At 36.0% G+C, this 17,240-nt stretch overlaps 1 protein-coding gene across 1 annotated transcript in view; it reads right to left on the bottom strand.

Moving 5' to 3' along the window:
* TTN (titin) overlaps window positions 1-17,240 on the bottom strand; it is a 242,357-nt gene that overhangs the window by 151,389 nt on the left and 73,728 nt on the right. The window contains exons 84-109 of the mRNA XM_054381468.1: window positions 14,384-14,665; window positions 13,848-14,126; window positions 13,455-13,736; window positions 13,044-13,322; window positions 12,327-12,614; window positions 11,908-12,186; window positions 11,536-11,814; window positions 11,159-11,437; window positions 9,902-10,189; window positions 9,451-9,738; window positions 8,698-8,988; window positions 7,711-7,998; window positions 6,704-6,796; window positions 6,299-6,581; window positions 5,865-6,048; window positions 5,421-5,510; window positions 5,071-5,338; window positions 4,713-4,973; window positions 3,936-4,145; window positions 3,750-3,827; window positions 3,609-3,635; window positions 3,014-3,061; window positions 2,341-2,397; window positions 2,163-2,240; window positions 1,637-1,888; window positions 383-475 (exon numbers count right to left, since the gene is read on the bottom strand). Of these exons, the coding sequence (XP_054237443.1) occupies window positions 383-475; window positions 1,637-1,888; window positions 2,163-2,240; window positions 2,341-2,397; window positions 3,014-3,061; window positions 3,609-3,635; window positions 3,750-3,827; window positions 3,936-4,145; window positions 4,713-4,973; window positions 5,071-5,338; window positions 5,421-5,510; window positions 5,865-6,048; window positions 6,299-6,581; window positions 6,704-6,796; window positions 7,711-7,998; window positions 8,698-8,988; window positions 9,451-9,738; window positions 9,902-10,189; window positions 11,159-11,437; window positions 11,536-11,814; window positions 11,908-12,186; window positions 12,327-12,614; window positions 13,044-13,322; window positions 13,455-13,736; window positions 13,848-14,126; window positions 14,384-14,665 (5,424 nt within the window). The remainder of the gene's footprint in view (window positions 1-382; window positions 476-1,636; window positions 1,889-2,162; window positions 2,241-2,340; window positions 2,398-3,013; window positions 3,062-3,608; window positions 3,636-3,749; window positions 3,828-3,935; window positions 4,146-4,712; window positions 4,974-5,070; window positions 5,339-5,420; window positions 5,511-5,864; window positions 6,049-6,298; window positions 6,582-6,703; window positions 6,797-7,710; window positions 7,999-8,697; window positions 8,989-9,450; window positions 9,739-9,901; window positions 10,190-11,158; window positions 11,438-11,535; window positions 11,815-11,907; window positions 12,187-12,326; window positions 12,615-13,043; window positions 13,323-13,454; window positions 13,737-13,847; window positions 14,127-14,383; window positions 14,666-17,240) is intronic.

The raw sequence follows: 17,240 nt of genomic DNA, 5'->3' as shown, positions 1-17,240 counted from the left end.
TATTTCCTTGTTTAGTATGTAATAACCCTTGCACATTTGGAATCATGATCAGATCCACCATCCCCCATGAGATACACAGTGATCTAAATGAAGGTCACTTCTCACAAGTACAGCATTCAATGGCTCAAAAGCTCAAGGGCAGTATATGGTGAGAAGGAAAAATGACTGAAGCTCTGTTTCAAACACTATTGCCACTTTCTGCTCAAAAATATGTGGTGGAAGATGAAAGGCTGCCATAAGCCTTGCTCATGTCACTATCCAACATAAAGAGAATTTACTCCTTTTTGAAATAAATGCAGATAACCATCATGGTTAAGTTTGAAGGAGATGCACAAGAGATCTTAACCTGCATGTTCCTATTAGTTTTACAGGAAAGTCATACCTCTACGAACAGTTACTTCTTTCTTTTCCTTCTTTTCAGCTGTAATTGCTGCTGGTTTTTGCTCTGGCACAGGCTTCTTAGGAACTTCAACCACTTAAAAAATAATAATATTGCTTAATGATAAAAATGCATTGTCAAAATGTTCAATACACACAAAAGGTATTAGTTGTGCCATTGTAAGTTTATGATCTTGAAAAACATACAGAGTTTTGGAGATCAGATTGTTGCAGTAAAATTTTATGATTATTTCCTAGTTTAAGATTTTCTCATTATAGCCAAATTCTGTTTACAGAGGTATAACGTGTTAATACTACCCAAGACAGATAAAGCATGCCAAAAAATTGCAAAATAGTTATTACCAATCAATGTGTGAAACATTTAGCCTAAGCCAAATTTCCCTAGAATACAAGAAAATTATACATCCAAAACAACTAAAAATGACAGATACCCTTACAAACTACTAACTCAGATTAGATTTTAAAGATGTCCCAATCTGCAAAATTCACTAACAATCACATTACAATGTACCACTTTCTTTATGCATCTATACCTCACCTTACCAGACTTGTCTTATCACAGTCATTGGTTGAATTTAAATTTGCTTCTGTTATTCAAAACCATCCTGTCTCATGCCAGCTTCAAAATGGGAGTGCTGGCTGGAACAAAGTTGGGGCTTGAAGTTCAGATTGTAAAATGAGACCTTTCCTGCTCTGGTTGCTGCTTTTGGGTCCTGGGGGTTTTGGGTATCGGTTCTTTCCCATGGGAATGGCAGCAAAGCGGGTGGGAATTGGCTAGTTCCCTGGTTTTCTGCTTTCTGCTACTGCTTTCCTGCTTTATGCTGCACTTTTGTTTCTGTAAATAGCCGAAGGCAAGGTAATTGTGCATTATATTGGCTGAGGTGATTGCATATTATATTGTTATTATCTTTTTTGCTCAGTAAATTTTTTTATCTCAACACTCTGTCTCAACACAGATTTTTTTGTCAGTGTTACCTTTTCCTCACTTCTGTGTTGTAGGGAAAAAGGCAGGTGCGGTTTAACCTGCTAAAATCACAAAGTCCCATTTAAAAACTGTCAGAATATTAAGGTTCAAGCTGTTATAACAAAAAACTAACAACAACAAAACCCAAAAAACAAAACAAAACAAAACATCCAAAAAACGACGACAACAAAACCTGCCAGGTTCAAAATTTGGGGCATTTAAAACTAAATATGAGAAAAAGGAAGAAATAAAATGTTATGATAATTAAAATACCTTCTTCATGAATGACTCGTTTTTCTTCATAAGTCACTTCTCTTTTCTCATAAGTGTCTTCCCATTCCTCTTCCCCTTCATCATAGCCTTCTTCCCTGACATAATAGTCATGGTCTTCTCCATAATCATCTTCCCATTCTTCGTAAGTTTCTTTGGGCTCATATATTTCCTTCTTTTCTTCACGAATTTCTTGTCTTCTTGCCATGGATGTTATTTTGACCTCTTTGGGTTTCTCTGGCAGTACCTCAGGAACTTAAAAAAAAAGAATAATTTTTAAAATAGGTGATACATATCATATTCTGGAATTCCAAAGGCATATTGATGTTGACAGTTAATGAAGCGATTTCATGTTCATAGATGGTTAAAAGTAATGACTATTTTCTAAACAGTTCTAATCAGCCTGGATTTTAAATGCACACATTTTAAACATAAAGACAAAAGGTCAAGGTAATTTGAAACAAAGTGCCTTGTTTCAAAAGGTAATTTTGCTGTTTTTAAAAAAGGTTTTTAAAAATAAAAAAGTCACCTTTAGGTGATGGGACTTCTTCAGGACCTTTTTTAACCACCTTTTTGGAGATTTTCTTTACTGGAACCTTTTTTTCTGCTTAAAAACAATATATTTTGAAATTTAAGTTAAAGACACCCCAAACCAGCAGTCATAAGGAGACATGTACATGCTGTCCAAATACTTTAAGTATTTTTACCTGGCTTTTTCTCCTCTGGTGGTGAAACAAGAGGCAGAAGAATAGGAATTGGGGCAGCTTGTAGGAAAAATGAATATTTAGAATAAAATATGAGTATGATGTTTTCTTGTAAATTAAGACATGCTTGCCACTGCAAGCAGTTACCAAATTATTGCAGAAATGAAAGAAAGAAGATTGAACTTCTATGGTTCATAGAAAATTATTGAATGTAACAGAAAGACATTTAATGTTTGTAATCTAGCACCAGAGCCTTGGGAGGGACCACTCGCAATAAATATGCAAACCATTGTAGGATTTTAAATCAATTTTTTTTTTTCCCCAAGCAGGAAATAATTCAGACAGCTTGCTTAGAAGATCTTTTTATGATGAAAGAAAAGAAAAAGTAAAAATAAAGACTGATCTGAAGAGGAAAATGGAAATAAAAAGAAGATTGAATGAACAAGAGATTGAAAGGTTAAGAAGATGCAAAGGACAAACTCTCTTTATGAAAACAGGCTTTATTCCTGCATAGCTTTCACCAAGCTTATTCAAGCCAAGTCTTGCTCATATTATACTTGTATAGACACAACGAACAAGATTTTATCAATGCACTGCCTCTGTGGTTGCCACTGGCCTGCTGCTTCAGTGCAGATATAAAGCAGCATTATGGAAGAAGTATAATATGTTACCCTACCTTCAGCTGGTTTTTGAGGTGGAACTTCAACTTTGGCATCAGGAACATCTAGAAAATCGAAGTGTTTAGTTGACTTAACATAATAAAATTTTAAAAAATTGAACATGCTGTCCCCAAGAATAGCAGTTCATTATGCTTTAATCCTTCTTGTTCTATCATACAAGAATTGTAGACTGCTTTGCAAGTAAAAGTTAGATGACCAATAGATAACTAATTGCACTAATTTTTCAGTCTGGTCATACTCCTTACCGTTTAATTTATTTCTAAATAATTCTTACATCATTTTGGAGTAGGCTTTTAACATTCATGAGTGAAGATCATAATACATAATAAAGAGATGATTGCTACCCATTTTGCCTCATATTTTTTACATATTTATCATGGATTCTGGAATTATTACAGAATTTGTTGCCACTACTACTAATAATAAGTAGTTCTTTATATGTCTGGATGAAGAATAATTTTTAGGGTATATGTTTGGCTTACTATAACCAGGAAAAAAGAATTTGAAAATAAAAGATAATGCTGAGTAATGTACTGAGGCTACAACATATAATAAATGTGATCTTGTGCCAGTCTTGCTCATGAATTTTACCTGGTGGCTTCAATTCCAGTTTGATTTCTGCAAAAGAATATTAGATTTCTTTTAGAACTATTTATTTTTCCAGAATCACATTTCAAACTCACAAATTTGCAAATGGTTATGATAACAAGTTTGTTTAGTAAATTCACTGACCTTTTGTTACCAGATAGAGCTCTGCAGTGCTTCTTGCTTCTCCTCTTGGTTCAAGGCGAGCAATTACAGAATATACACCTGCAACAGCCAAGAATGTTGATATTACTATGCCTTTATCTTTAAGAAAACAGACAACAAAACCAGATAAAAGAATGGCATCTGCACAAATATTCCATGCATTTTTACCTTCATCTTCTGCAGTAACATTGTGAATAGTCATATAATGGCAGCGACCTTCACTTCTGAAGCTGTACTTGGGACTCTCTCTCAGTTCAGTGGGACCTTTATACCATGTCACAACTGCATCATCAAAAGACACCTCGCACTCAAAGGTTGCCGACTGGTGTTCACTCACTACAATGTTCTGTATACTCTTCGTGAACTGGATTGGTTCTGCTGTTTTCAGAAACAAACAAAGGAACAATTTAAATAAATAAATAAATTGTTTTCCACTGCCAACTCACTGTTTTCATAATAATAGCTACATTACAGTAAGAGATAACAAAAATAGATCTTGGAAAAGTAAAGTAAGAGAAAAGGATTCCTTCTTCTATGAAGTTTCTTAAGTAAGAGTGAAGATTAGAAGAGTACAACTGTAGCAAGATTGCTGTGCAGATATATTACACAAGAGAAACTCTTAAGGAAATTAAAGAATAATTAAGAAAAAGAGGAACCACAAGGAAAATACAAGAGTATCAGAGAAACGGTAATAAAAGAAAGCATGACTCAAATTGAGGGCCAGGGGTCATTACCAATGATGATTTGTTCAAAAGTAGTAACTTGCACAAGTACATCATATGTTGTTCAAAGAGAAAGAACAACAAAATTTCTTGTTTAGTCCATTTTGAATTTTAAGAATATCTTGTTAAGAAATTAGTTTTATTTTAATTTGTTCTGTAAATGGAATATCCAGAAACTGTTTATCACTACTGTAACAAAGAGATTCTATATCCATTTACAAACCTTCTATGGCCAGATCTGCTGTTGTTTCTAGATTGTCAAGTTTGCAGGTATATTGTCCCTGGTCTTCAGTTCTAACATCCTTGATGATGAGTTTGTGTACTTTGTCAGAGACTTGTGTTGAATATCTCCCTCCTATTTTAATGGGTCTCCCATTTCTATACCACTGAGACTTGGCATTTGGAATAGAGAACTGACAAGACAGTGTGCACGTCTTTCCTTCCTTGAAAGTAGTGTCATGAAGATGTCGTTCAACTGCAGGTTCTAGTAGCATGTTAAAACAGATGTTTTAACAGACGTCAGAGAGTGGAATAATTGAAGTGTAAATTAATTCAAATACACACTTCAAAAGTACACTTACCAATCACAGTTAGCCTGGCACTGGCAATATGTGGTCCACACACTATTCTGAAATTTCCCTGATCTTCAAGTTGGCAGTTCCTGATTCTTAGTATATGGCGATCACCTTCAATTTTTATTTCATATTTGTCATTGGAGTCCAGTTTCTGTGTTCCCTTGTACCATGAAAGTTTAATTTCTGGGTAGTTAATTTTAATCTCACATTCAAAAGTAGCATCCTCATCTGTTAAAACCGTCTGATTTTCAATGTCTCTGATCAGAGTAACAGGCTGCAAAATATTATTTTAAATTAGTTTCAAGTTCCTTGTTATGGATTTGACTATTTCATGTATCAGTCAAAAAACATGCTACCTCTGTTTGTGAGAGACGTTGTTGAATAAAAGCTACAAGTTCATCAAATTCTTGATCTTCTCTTCGAGCTTTCTCTGTGAGCTCAATTTCCTGTAAAGAGGCAGGATATAACTCAAAGATCAAAGGATACTAAATGTCAAGCTGTCATGCTTATACAATTTAGAATTAGTTCCTACATCAAATTTTCTGTTACTGTCCTGTAACTAGCATATACTGCCATCTTAAAAATTCAGCCAAGTTGTGAAGACAGAACATACTTGGCCAGAAGGTCCACTGTTCTTTCTGCAGTTTGAGCACGCAAGAAATTGAGAACTGTCAGTAAAAGATCTAAAGAGGGACCAGAAATTCCTGCACACACAGTAGCATCAGAATGGACTCCAAGTCTGTTCAAAGAAGCTGTGTTATTCCTAAAAAAGCCAATGCTGCAGTCACATTGTATCTTACCAATCTATGGCTTTCTTCTGCTTGGGTTTGCTTTAGTAACTCAAAGGCTTGTAGAAGGCCACGGAAATCTGTAATTCCATACATGCGAGCATATTTCTCATATTCTTTGGGATCGACATTTTTGAGGAGTTCCAAGATATCAATGGGTTGCTCTTCCTCTTCTTCCTTCCTTTTTGTTGGAGTGCTATTCAAATCAATGACATAAGATAAATATACAATGCTTAGTTTGTGGAAAGCCGTTCACCGAAAAAAATGAATCAGCTTAGAGCTGTGCAGTGAAATCCTTTGTTTTAATCTACTCAGGTGCTTCTATTTTTAGTACAATTATGCATATTTGAGAAATACTAGAATATAATACCTTGCTCTGAGATAGAAAATAAAAAATGTTTCTTCTGTGTTGATGGCAAATGAATCTATAAAAACTTTCCATATACCTTTTTAGTTTTGCCCTGAGATCCCCTTCAACAACTTCTTTCTGTCTTTCTTCAACTTGCAGGTTTACGCTCCTCTCAATTTCACCATGTTTGTTAAAAGCTACACATTTGTACATGCCAGAATCAGTTTTAATTGTGTCTTTTATTTCCAGTTTGGCTTCATCTCCTCTCTGCTGGATTATAATGCGACCTCCCTGGTTGAGTTGCCTCCATTTTCCTTTCATCCATTTAACATTAGGAATTGGGTCTCCTCCAACCTTTGCAATAAATGTTGCAACCGTCTCTGCAGGAAGATGCAAATGAGGAAGCTAAGTCTTTCCAGCTGTATATGACAGTGGGATTTAATCTCAAACAAAAGGTAGAGGCAAACAGAAGACAATGTACTTTATTGAAAAGAGTTCTTACTTTCCATGACTTTGATATTCTGAGGCTCTGACACAAAATAAAGTTTTCCTTCCATTTCTGCTTTCTTAGCTACCGGTGCAGCTGCTGGTTTTTCTAAAAACAGAGTCAAACAATTAAAAAAGATGGTTTCATACAAAATTTTATGGTCATGGGTGATGGTGCTTCCAAATAAATTATATATATAAAAAAGGGAATTAATTACAGAGGTGGAACAAAATATTATGCAAAAGACAAAAAAGGAAAATACTTTCATATTATTTTAATGATTTTGCATTTTACTTTCCAACTGAAACTGAACACTGGGTTGTATTGTGCTTTAGATTAGCCTTAGTTATGTCATTTATATTCTTCATGGATGCAAATTCAAAGATAGATATATAAATAAGAAGCCTCATTTTCTCAAATTTCTGGAAATTTCACCCACAGAGTTACTTGTATTCTTTTTTTATCATTGATCTGTTGTATTTTTTTTTCCTTCTGTGGAGTTCTTAGCCTTGTGACTCCCCATGTAGTGAGATACTATTTGTACGTGTTACTGAACTCTTGTGTCTTTTATGCAATAGTAAGGCAAGATCTACACGAAAGGATTCATGTTTTGACAATATTTACTTTTATCTTAGAAGGTCAAAACACATCAGAGTTGTAACAGTTCTGAAGCAATTAGCCTTTAAGGCCACACAGTAGATGAAATTCCTTTTGTACTGTTCCCATCCTTTCCCTAAAATATGCATGTCCAACTAATTTCATTTAGCTTTTTTTTTTTTTAATTCAATATTTTTATAAGAATATACTATTGGTTTGACACTCATCTCCCACTGTTTATGTCAGTATTTATATACAAATTAGTGTCAAATATGCTATCTTCCCAGATTGTACAGTTTTTCAATGAACTAAAAGATAGCAATTGTTTAGTATTAGATTATTAACATTTGTGTTCCACGATAAACAAAGTAGGATGGAGTTTTAAGTTTCAATCATATGCCTTGATTTTCTCTATGTTATTATACCTTTAACTATCACTTTTGATTTAGAAGTATCAGTGCCAGCTTCATTTGAAGCTTTGCATACATATTCTCCAGAATCTGATTTGGTAACTGCAGTAAGTTCCAGAAGAGCTACTCCATTAGCAAAGCTGAAGTTGCATCTGTCTGAAGCTCTTATTTCTCTCCCTGCCTTCAGCCACTGAATACGGATTGGCTGTGATCCTTGGACATGGCAGCTGAGCTGTACAATATCACCTTCCTCTACTGCTGCTGGCTGAAGAGGCTGGTCAAAAAATGGAGGTTTTGTAGGTTCTGAAATAGGAAAATGCTTGAGTGAATTCTCAAGAAAGGAAAGTATGAGTAAGAACATAAGAGAAAAAGAGATACATGTGATTCTTAAGAAAACAATGGCAAAGAATGGAGAATAAACAGAAGTTTGAGAATATAAATCATAGTTCTAGAAAATAGAATAAATATAAAAATATGTTCTCTATGCAAACATGGAAGAAATATCTTTTCTCCATGAAGTAAGAACATTTATATGTAATAAAAATAATACAAGAACTAAAGCACTGCTACTAGGCTACAAAACTATATAAGCATTTTAATGAAAAAAAACATGCAACCCCCTGCAAGAGTATTATGCTGCCACAATACACCGTCAAAGCTGCCCCAGTTTAGATGTAATTAAGCAGAGAAATTGTTATTCCATGCAAAGAGAATTACTAAAAATTCTACAGAAATTCAAGATAAAGATTTCAATGTTAATTTTCAATTGTAACAAATGCTGAAAAAGTAAAGAAGCTCCTCCCTGAAGAATACTGTTTTATTTTACCCATAAAACTAAAAGAACTTATTGCTTTTCTTGCTTGACTCAGTTTTAATTTTTCCATGTCAAAACAAACTATTGCTGATAAGGTAAGTAAAGATAGCTCATAAAATAAAAGCTGTATATGTGCAGCTAGCATACAATAAAGAAAAGAAGCAAAGAAAACTAAGACTTCAACTAACCTCTGATAACAACAGAAGATGTACACAAGACGCTTCCTGCTTCATTGGACACTTTACAGGTATATAAACCAGCATCTGATTGCTCTGCACTCTTTATGTGCAAAAGTAAGATATTGTTTTTGAAAGATATCTCACAACGAGGGCTTGAATGAACTTCCTGATTGTTTTTATACCAAGCAACAGTCAAAGGCTGAGAGCCAGAAACACGGCCCTCAAGTTTAAGTTCATTTCCTTCTGTTTCTTCTACTGCTTCAGACAGTTTCTTAGTAAAAGTAGGTGGATTTTTTCTTTCTGTTAAAACAAAACAAAACACCTATATTATTCAAATTCTATGAATCAAACCTGAAATGAAAACTCTGAACATTGGAGAAATTATATTTCCTCTCATTTAAAGAGAACTAGGATTTTAAAATGAAAGTACACCAAGATAAACAGCAGGTGTCTTGCTCTCATTGTCATAGCTGATTTTCATGTAATGATTTTTTTTAATTTGCTGTTGTTGTTGAGTCCTCAAGAAAAAGTAGGCTAAAGCCTATAAAAAAGTAGGCCAAATAAAATGTTCTTTAATTTGTCCTCCCATCATTGTTCATGACCCTTCCTAATTCCCTTAAGAGACCCATGGGTATCTCCAGATAGTTACTTTCAAGCTGTACCTCAAAAGTTTTTCCCTAACTTATCTTACAGCAATAAGGCTAACTTCCTTTATAACTAAAGGAAGAAAAATGTACGCACAATGTATTTTCTGTTCAGTACCTTTAACAGTCAGTTGGGCTGTGCATGAGTCCTTTCCAACTTCGTTGCTAGCATAGCATGTATACTTTCCAGAGTCTTCCCTGTCAGCTTTCAAGATGGTTAAGTGGGCGGTATTGTCTACAAAACTGATCTGATAGTTTCTTCCTGTTCTAATTTCTTGGTTATCTTTCACCCAGGTCACTCTAATAGGCTGTGTTCCGGAGACGTGACACTCAAATTCAGCACTTTCTCCAATAATACCATCCACAGGTGTAATTGGGATGTCAAAGAATGGAGGAGTCTTCCCTTCTGAAGAATGAAAAAAATAAAAACCCATTACTTTAAAATTACAATTTTCTTTAAATTTCTGTGAAATAAGTATTATTTGTACAATATTGAATCCATATATAAAGCAAAAGAAAGCAAAAGTAAGATTTAAGATATTTCTTTAAATATTTCACATCCCACCAACCTGTCAAGACAAGCCTGCCACTGGAAGAAGCAGTCCCAATCGCATTTGTAGCTGTGCAGGTATATTGCCCAATAAGGCTCCTATCTGTCTTCAAAATCTGGAGAGTTGCTACATTTTCTATGAAGGACGTGTGGACATTGTAGTCCTCTTTTATGCGTACACCATCTTTAAACCAAGATACTTCAATAGGTTCTGAACCAGCAATGGCGCAATCAAACGTAACTGGTAAGCCAACAGTTTCATGAACATCTCTTACTTTTCGTGTAAAAGAAGGAGGAAGTTTACGCTCTGTAAGAGAACACGTATTGTTCAGACGACATACACCTATTGCTGTACTCACTAATAATCACTGCCTAATACACTGTAGAATATGACAGATTTTTCTCATAACTTCTGATTAAAAATATTATTCAGCATATCTTTTGTTTGGAACCTGATGTGAAAAGAGCACTGCACATATGGTTGTAGGAGAACGTATAACCATTCTGCCCTCACCCAGTGAGCCAGTTACACCCAGCATTTAACCCTCAGAACTGTTAAGAATTGAGACAATCAGAGCAATATCCGGAAGGGAATGAGGATGCAGAAGATTGTACCCATACGGAAGAGCTGTGGTCAGTAAGAGTTGCATTTACATTAGTAGGTAGGTAGGCCTTTATTAATAGAAAAGAGTGCCATAGGATATCTTACAGATAAAGAAACAGTAAAGTGCTTAACAAGGAAAAGGTACTCTTTGCTGTGGGAAAGACCGGCAAGAAAGATGGTAAACACGTTCAAGCAACTGGCAGTTGAGGCGTCAAAAATACATACATCCTACCAACTGTGGTTTGGTTTGGTTTTGTATGCTTGACAAATCCACTTAGATAATATAACACCTGTTTAGATAATACAGGCCTTACTGAATACGCTTGATGTTTTTGTGCTCCTGTGGGAAAGGTCAAAGCACAGAGGGAAACCACGCCTGAAAAAATATCCCTGATATACAGAAGGAAGCAGTAGGTTCAAAAGATTTTTTTCCCTCTAGCAAGGACAGAGTTCTGCAGTGCCTGTGTTTCTGCTTGTGTGCCTCTGCCTGGGTGCTGCTTCAGACATCCTCCAGGATTTACATGGTAACGAGAATAAATTCACTCTTTGCATTTTATCTGTGGTTTTACAGTTGTTCCTTCCTGTGCTGGCTCATACATTTGTTTTATGAAATAGCAAAAGACACTTGAGAAAAAGAATCCATTTTCCTACTTTTAAAAATTAAGCATTCACCTTGAACTGTCAGCAAAGATGATGAAGCAGCCTCGCCAACAGCATTTTCTACTTTGCAGATGTACTGCCCACTGTCACTACTGTCTACTTGGCTGAAAACCAGAGTGGCAACTTGGTTCTTAAAGTGCATTTTCATAGTAGCAGTTCCTCTCAGCTTTGTATCACCTTTGTACCATGATACAATCATTTCTGGTGTTCCAGCAACCTGGCACTGTAAGGATGCAGAATCCCCAACAGTCACCTGCACTGGCTCCATGAGTTTAATGAAGTAAGGTGGTTCTGAAGAATAAATACAAACCATTAGTACAAAAAGATATTGTGCAATGACCATTAGTAGTTCAAATAAGACTTGATGAAATTATGGTGGCTTGACGCACCTAATATTGTGATTGTGCCGTGGCAGTTATCTTGCCCAGAATCGTTTGCAATATGACAAGAATATTTCCCTTGATCTTCTAGTTTACTGCTAGGAATTTCCAGTATGGCAGATGTTTCTGTAGTGGTGATGCTGCACTTTTCCGAATGAGTTATTTGTACTCCATTTTTCTTCCATGTCACTGAAATTGGTGGAGTACCCATGTATATGCATTCCAAGATTAAATTTTTCCCTTTCTCTACACTTAAATCATTCAACTTCTTCACAAATTTGGCTGGTTCTATAATGAACAATGGGAAGAAAGGAAATTAAATAAAGGCAAGTGATCATTTTTAGAAGCATAAGAAGCGTAAGAAAAGTAGTCTGGACAAACCTTTGACAAAAAGATGTGTTGTACAAGAAATCTTCCCTGCCTCATTAGAGACCTGGCAGGTGTAGTCTCCACTCTGAATTGGATGCACATCAAACAGCTCTAGCTCTGCAATTGAATCCTGCAAGGTGATATTGCATCTCTCTCCTGGTACTAGCTCAACACTACCTCTAAACCATTTAACTTCCAATGGAGGTGAGCCTTTTACGATACTGGTAAAGGTTATGTTTTCCCCAGATAAAACATTCAGTGCTTCGGGTTTCTTCACAAAAGATGGTGGTTCTAAGCATGCAAATAAAACAAAGAAAAAGTACATTTGAACTTCTGATGAAGAAAGTGGTAATCAGAAATATGCAACAAAGGAAAGCCTTAAGTCTCCTTGAAAATCAATTTGTGCCCTCTGACTACATAAGGATACTGACCTCTAACACTCAGAAACGCGCTGCATTCATCGGCCCCAGCTATGTTAGTAGCTGTGCACATGTAAGTTCCCATATCAGATTCCTGAACATCATTCACTTTCAGAGAACAGGTATTGTCTGTAAGAGTAGCCTGATACTTGTCTCCACTGGTGATCTCCTGTCCATCATGAAACCAGGAAACCTGAATAGGTGGTGACCCATAAACTTTGCACTCCAGTACAGCAGAAGAACCCAGCTGACCATATGTTTCTTTCAGTTTTCTTGTGAAAGAAGGAGGAATAATACGATCTACATTTGTTGAAAGAAAAAGTAATAAAAATTGTCATACAGGAGCTTAAAACGAACAAAGTTCCCCATGCATAGTAAAATCAATTAACTTTCTTTTGATACATCTTCTCCTACACATCTAAGTCATTGAAAAGTTGATTGTTGGTGGTTAAGGATATGCTGGAGCTTTCACTTGCTTCTCGAGGTATATCTTTTATTTTTGCACTCCTTTTTCGTAAGCAACAATATTCCACCAGCTGTCCAAGAAGATAGGTAGATTAAGCTGAACAAATCAAGCCCTTTCAACAATTCCTGCCACTCAGAGGTTAGGCAACTATCTATTCTTAATGCCTGTGAAGGTGGCATGTCAGATGCTCCTAAGATTATACAAGCAATGAGTCAGGCTGCTGGTCTTGAGAAACAAGAACTATGGGATCAGATTTGACTAACCTGAAACATGCACTGAAGCTGTGCAGCTGCTTTTACCAACGCTGTTTTTCACCTCAAAAGTATATTCTCCACTATCTTCTGGTCCTGTGTTGAGGATCTTAAGACCAGATACTTTGTTGAAGAAACTGATTTTATATTTATGATCAGTGGACAGTTCAATCCCATCCTTAAACCACCTAGCAGTAAGCTCTGGTGTGCCGTCTACTGTGCATTCCAGAGTGCAAGAGTCTCCAGCAGTAACTTTGACTGGGCCTGGCTTCTCTACAATGACTGCAGGTTCTGCAATGAGATGCAAGCCACAAATGTTTTAAAACCAAAAATACAATAGTTATTAGTACCACAAAAGTTGAAAGTCTAAAATATCATAAAACACATTGGGGTTTTGGATCTTTTTTACTCCATGGTACCAACCTAGCACTGTCAGTGTGGCAAAGCATTCCTGAACTCCAGCATCATTTTTTATCTGGCAAATGTATTTTCCAGCATTGGCTGGTTCTGCATTTCCAATCCAAACTGTAGCAATGTTTTCAGAGTAGGAGATCCGAAGATTATCACTTTCTCTAATGATTTCCCCTTTGTCTTTTAACCACTGAACAGATATGGGCTGTGATCCTTCTACTTCAGCCTGCAGTTCAATTGACTCCCCAGCTATGACAGTGACATCACTCATCTTCTTCACAAAGGTTGGTGGTGCTATTTAAGAGAAGATATTTAACAGTAAAAAAACCACACCAGGACTGGAAACGTAGGAGGAGAATGACAGGGACAATGAAATGTCAAGAGGGTGCCAATCTTTATACAAACCTCGTAGAGTTACAGAGCCAGTGCAGGAGTCACTTCCCACATCATTTACAGCTTTACAGTGATATTCACCAACATCTGCAGTATCCACACTGAGAATGTGAATACTAGCTAGGTAGTTCTCAGACATAACCTTATATTTCTTGCTGCTCCGAATTTCTCGTTTGTCTTTATACCATGAAATCTGGAAGGGAGGAGTGCCCTGAAGCTCACATTCCAGGTGAATATCGGAGCCTTTCAAAGTTTGGACTGGATGGGGCTTCTTGGTGAAAATGGGGGGTGCTGAAAAAAAAAGGAGGGGGAAGGAGTTAAAGTTTGTGTTATTTGAGCAAAGGAGATTAGAGATTCAAGTGATGTTGAATAGCAAAGAAATTCCATAAATGAGAAAGATCTCCCACAGCATATCAAACAGGGAAGAGATCTGCCATCTTTTCAGACAGGTTTTGGCCACTCTAACTAAAGAAAGCGGTATTTAACAGCTTTTCTACAAAGCAGAGCTCATACAGATAGAAAGATAAGGAAAGAACTGGGATTCTGACCTTTCACTTTCAGTGAAGTAGTGGTGCTTGCACTACCCGCCGGATTCTGAGCTTCACAAGTATAATCACTGCTGTCTTCAACACTGAGGTTGTGAATTTCAATGATTGCCACTGAATCCACAAAGGACATGCTGTATTTTTCACTAGGATGGATCTGAGTTTCACCTTTGTACCAGGTGACTTTGATTTCTGGAGATCCACCTATTTTGCACTCATACTTAGTGGAATCGTGCTCTTTCACAAGTCTTGAGGAGTCTAGTTTCTTAATAAACCTTGGTGGTTCTGGAAAGCCAAAAAGGGGAGATGATGCTTTAAACTGTCTTGATTCTTTGGATAAACAGAAAATGTAGTGTTTGGGGACTTATGAAAATATCCCATTTTGCAATTGCTATAACTTTTTTTTTAATTATTTCAAGCTAGTCCAAACTCTAGATTAGGAAGCAAACAAGTTCTCTGTCTGTATTTCAATTAATTTATCCTTGTTTTATTGTTCCACTCTACTTCTCCTTCTGTGTATTCAGTACAGATCAATTGACATGTGTGTTTTTCTTTAAGTAATATCCTCTTGCAATACATCAGTAATCAAAATGCCTGATGTAAAATGTGGGAATCCAAACCATTCAGACAAGAAATATTATTAAGACCCTTGATGCTGAGCATTATAGCAACTGCTTGATATCTTAATACGTCATTAACAGTTGATACAGTCAATGAATATATCTGCATTATACCCCTTCATACATTTATTGTAAAGACAAAAAAAAAAACCCAAACCAAAAACAAACCAACAACCCAAACCAAATCAACCAACCAAAAAAACCGACCAACCAACCACACAAAGAGAGAGAAAGAAAAAATGTGCATATCAAGAATAAAAGTGAAGAAGCTTAAGCAGCAAATGAAAGAGGTTCAAAATAATCATGCTGGGAAGAACTGTGAGATGACTGGTGTTACAGAAATTGATGTTAAAGGTCCTGTGACTAAAAAATAAACGGAATGGTTATGTTTTGTTCTGTAAAGAAAGGAGAGGAGATTTGACGCTTTTCATCAAAAGTATCGTATGGATGATTCAGAATCACAAGATGGAATGAATGCTTACAAATCAAAGAGGTGGTAATGTGGGCACAATAAAGCAATGTCTCTGCACAACAGGGTGAAGTGCCTTTTTGTGCATCTGCCTATAAAGCATAGGAAGAATATTTTATTGTAGGTTACTTCAACCTGTGGGACATTTGCAGAACATCCTGTGTTGCTAGTTAGAAAACATCCTTTGAGTTTCTAAAAATAGAAAAGATGGCTTTTTAACACAAGGACTCTTGGAACCTTAGTAATTTACTATCAGATTTCACTCTGGAGAAGAGTTGATTGTCTATCTGCATAGTAACAGTCTCTGAGTAGTCACACTCTAATTCCATTCCGTTCCAAAAATGAGGATATACGAGTTATGTATATACTTAGAATGTAAAGCAGCTTCTAGAACCTAAAGCAACTGATAAAGCGAAAGATTGGTAACACCACATGTTAATAAAATTCTTCAAGGTCAATTGAACAAGAGATCTTAATTCCACAAACAGAAGGCTGTGTGTTATAGAAGTGAGATAGCATCTGCTCAAGTTAAATACATGCAAAACAATGCACACAAGGTGTTGCTCTTCCAAGCTCTGTGGAATCTGGTTGAAAGTGAACATCATTAATTTTACAGCCCTGGGGAAACTGTACAAATTCTAAAGGATTCAAGTTAGTGCCAAAGTAAGTTCAGGATCAAAAAAGAAAATTATAATCCTGGGGGAAAAAAATCAGGCTTTTAGGAATAAAGAGTTGAAGATTAAGCAAATAAATACAGTCAACTGGGATGATTTTGTGAATGGTAATTTCAGTCAAGTAACCTATTAGCAATGTTATCATTAATGAAAACCAGATTTGTGATTCTGGTGGAAACAATCTTTAAATCTTTTTAAAAGGTTAGATTTTTTGCTACAATCTTTCACCAGTTTTTGTAAGTCAAGCTATATAATAACAGCATCCCTGCTTGCTACTGAATTCACAGGTAATTCAGTCTGCTACGCTATTCCCACTTTCACCAAGAAAAATCCTTATGGATAGAATATAGTGTATAGATAGATAGATAGAGATACTTTCATGAGCTATTATTAAAAAAATCTTGCTAGTGGTAGTTCAGCTTCTTGTGTTGTCATAGAGAGTAAAAGCGACAATATTTACTCTTGAAGTGCTTTTGTTTCTCCCCCCTCAAATTCGTACCAAGTTTATGTAGTGTATTTTAAACTCGTTCTTCATATAAAGTCAGAAATAATGAGATATCCCGAACAGCTATAAATAAATCCAATGTTCCACCTACACTGAGGAAATGACACTGATGTCCAATTGTCACTTCTAGCAAGGACAGTTCAATGCCATCATAAAATTAGATCATTGAAATGTATAAGATGCACACACTATGTGGAGTAACACTGTTTGCAGAAGCTGCGCATCCAGTAAAAATAAGTTTAAGTCTATAAGTGAACTGTTTCTCTCAACTACCTTTCCCTCATCTAGGCAACTTAATGAATGTCACTACTGAAGAAATCTTTAAGGACAGATTTTGCTGATCAGCAGGGCCATTCATAAAAGTGCAATGTGGTGCTAAGACCAAGTTCACATTTCAATGCAATGATCCTTTTGATAAGACAGATCATGCACTACACCAGAACAGAAGAAAGATTAATGCATTTTTAAGACTAGAACAATATTTAAATGAAATAAGACATCTCACTGTAGCCTCCTGTAAAGGTTGTTAGTTTCACACATATCTGCATTCAGAACTTTGTTTTCCACTTGTCTGTCTTGCAAAGAAAAGCCT

This window comes from Indicator indicator, chromosome 5, assembly GCF_027791375.1.
Source record: "Indicator indicator isolate 239-I01 chromosome 5, UM_Iind_1.1, whole genome shotgun sequence".
Classification (NCBI taxonomy): Eukaryota; Metazoa; Chordata; class Aves; order Piciformes; family Indicatoridae; genus Indicator; species Indicator indicator.
Note: the sequence above shows the minus strand (reverse complement) of the source record. Positions and strands in the feature narration are given on the sequence as shown.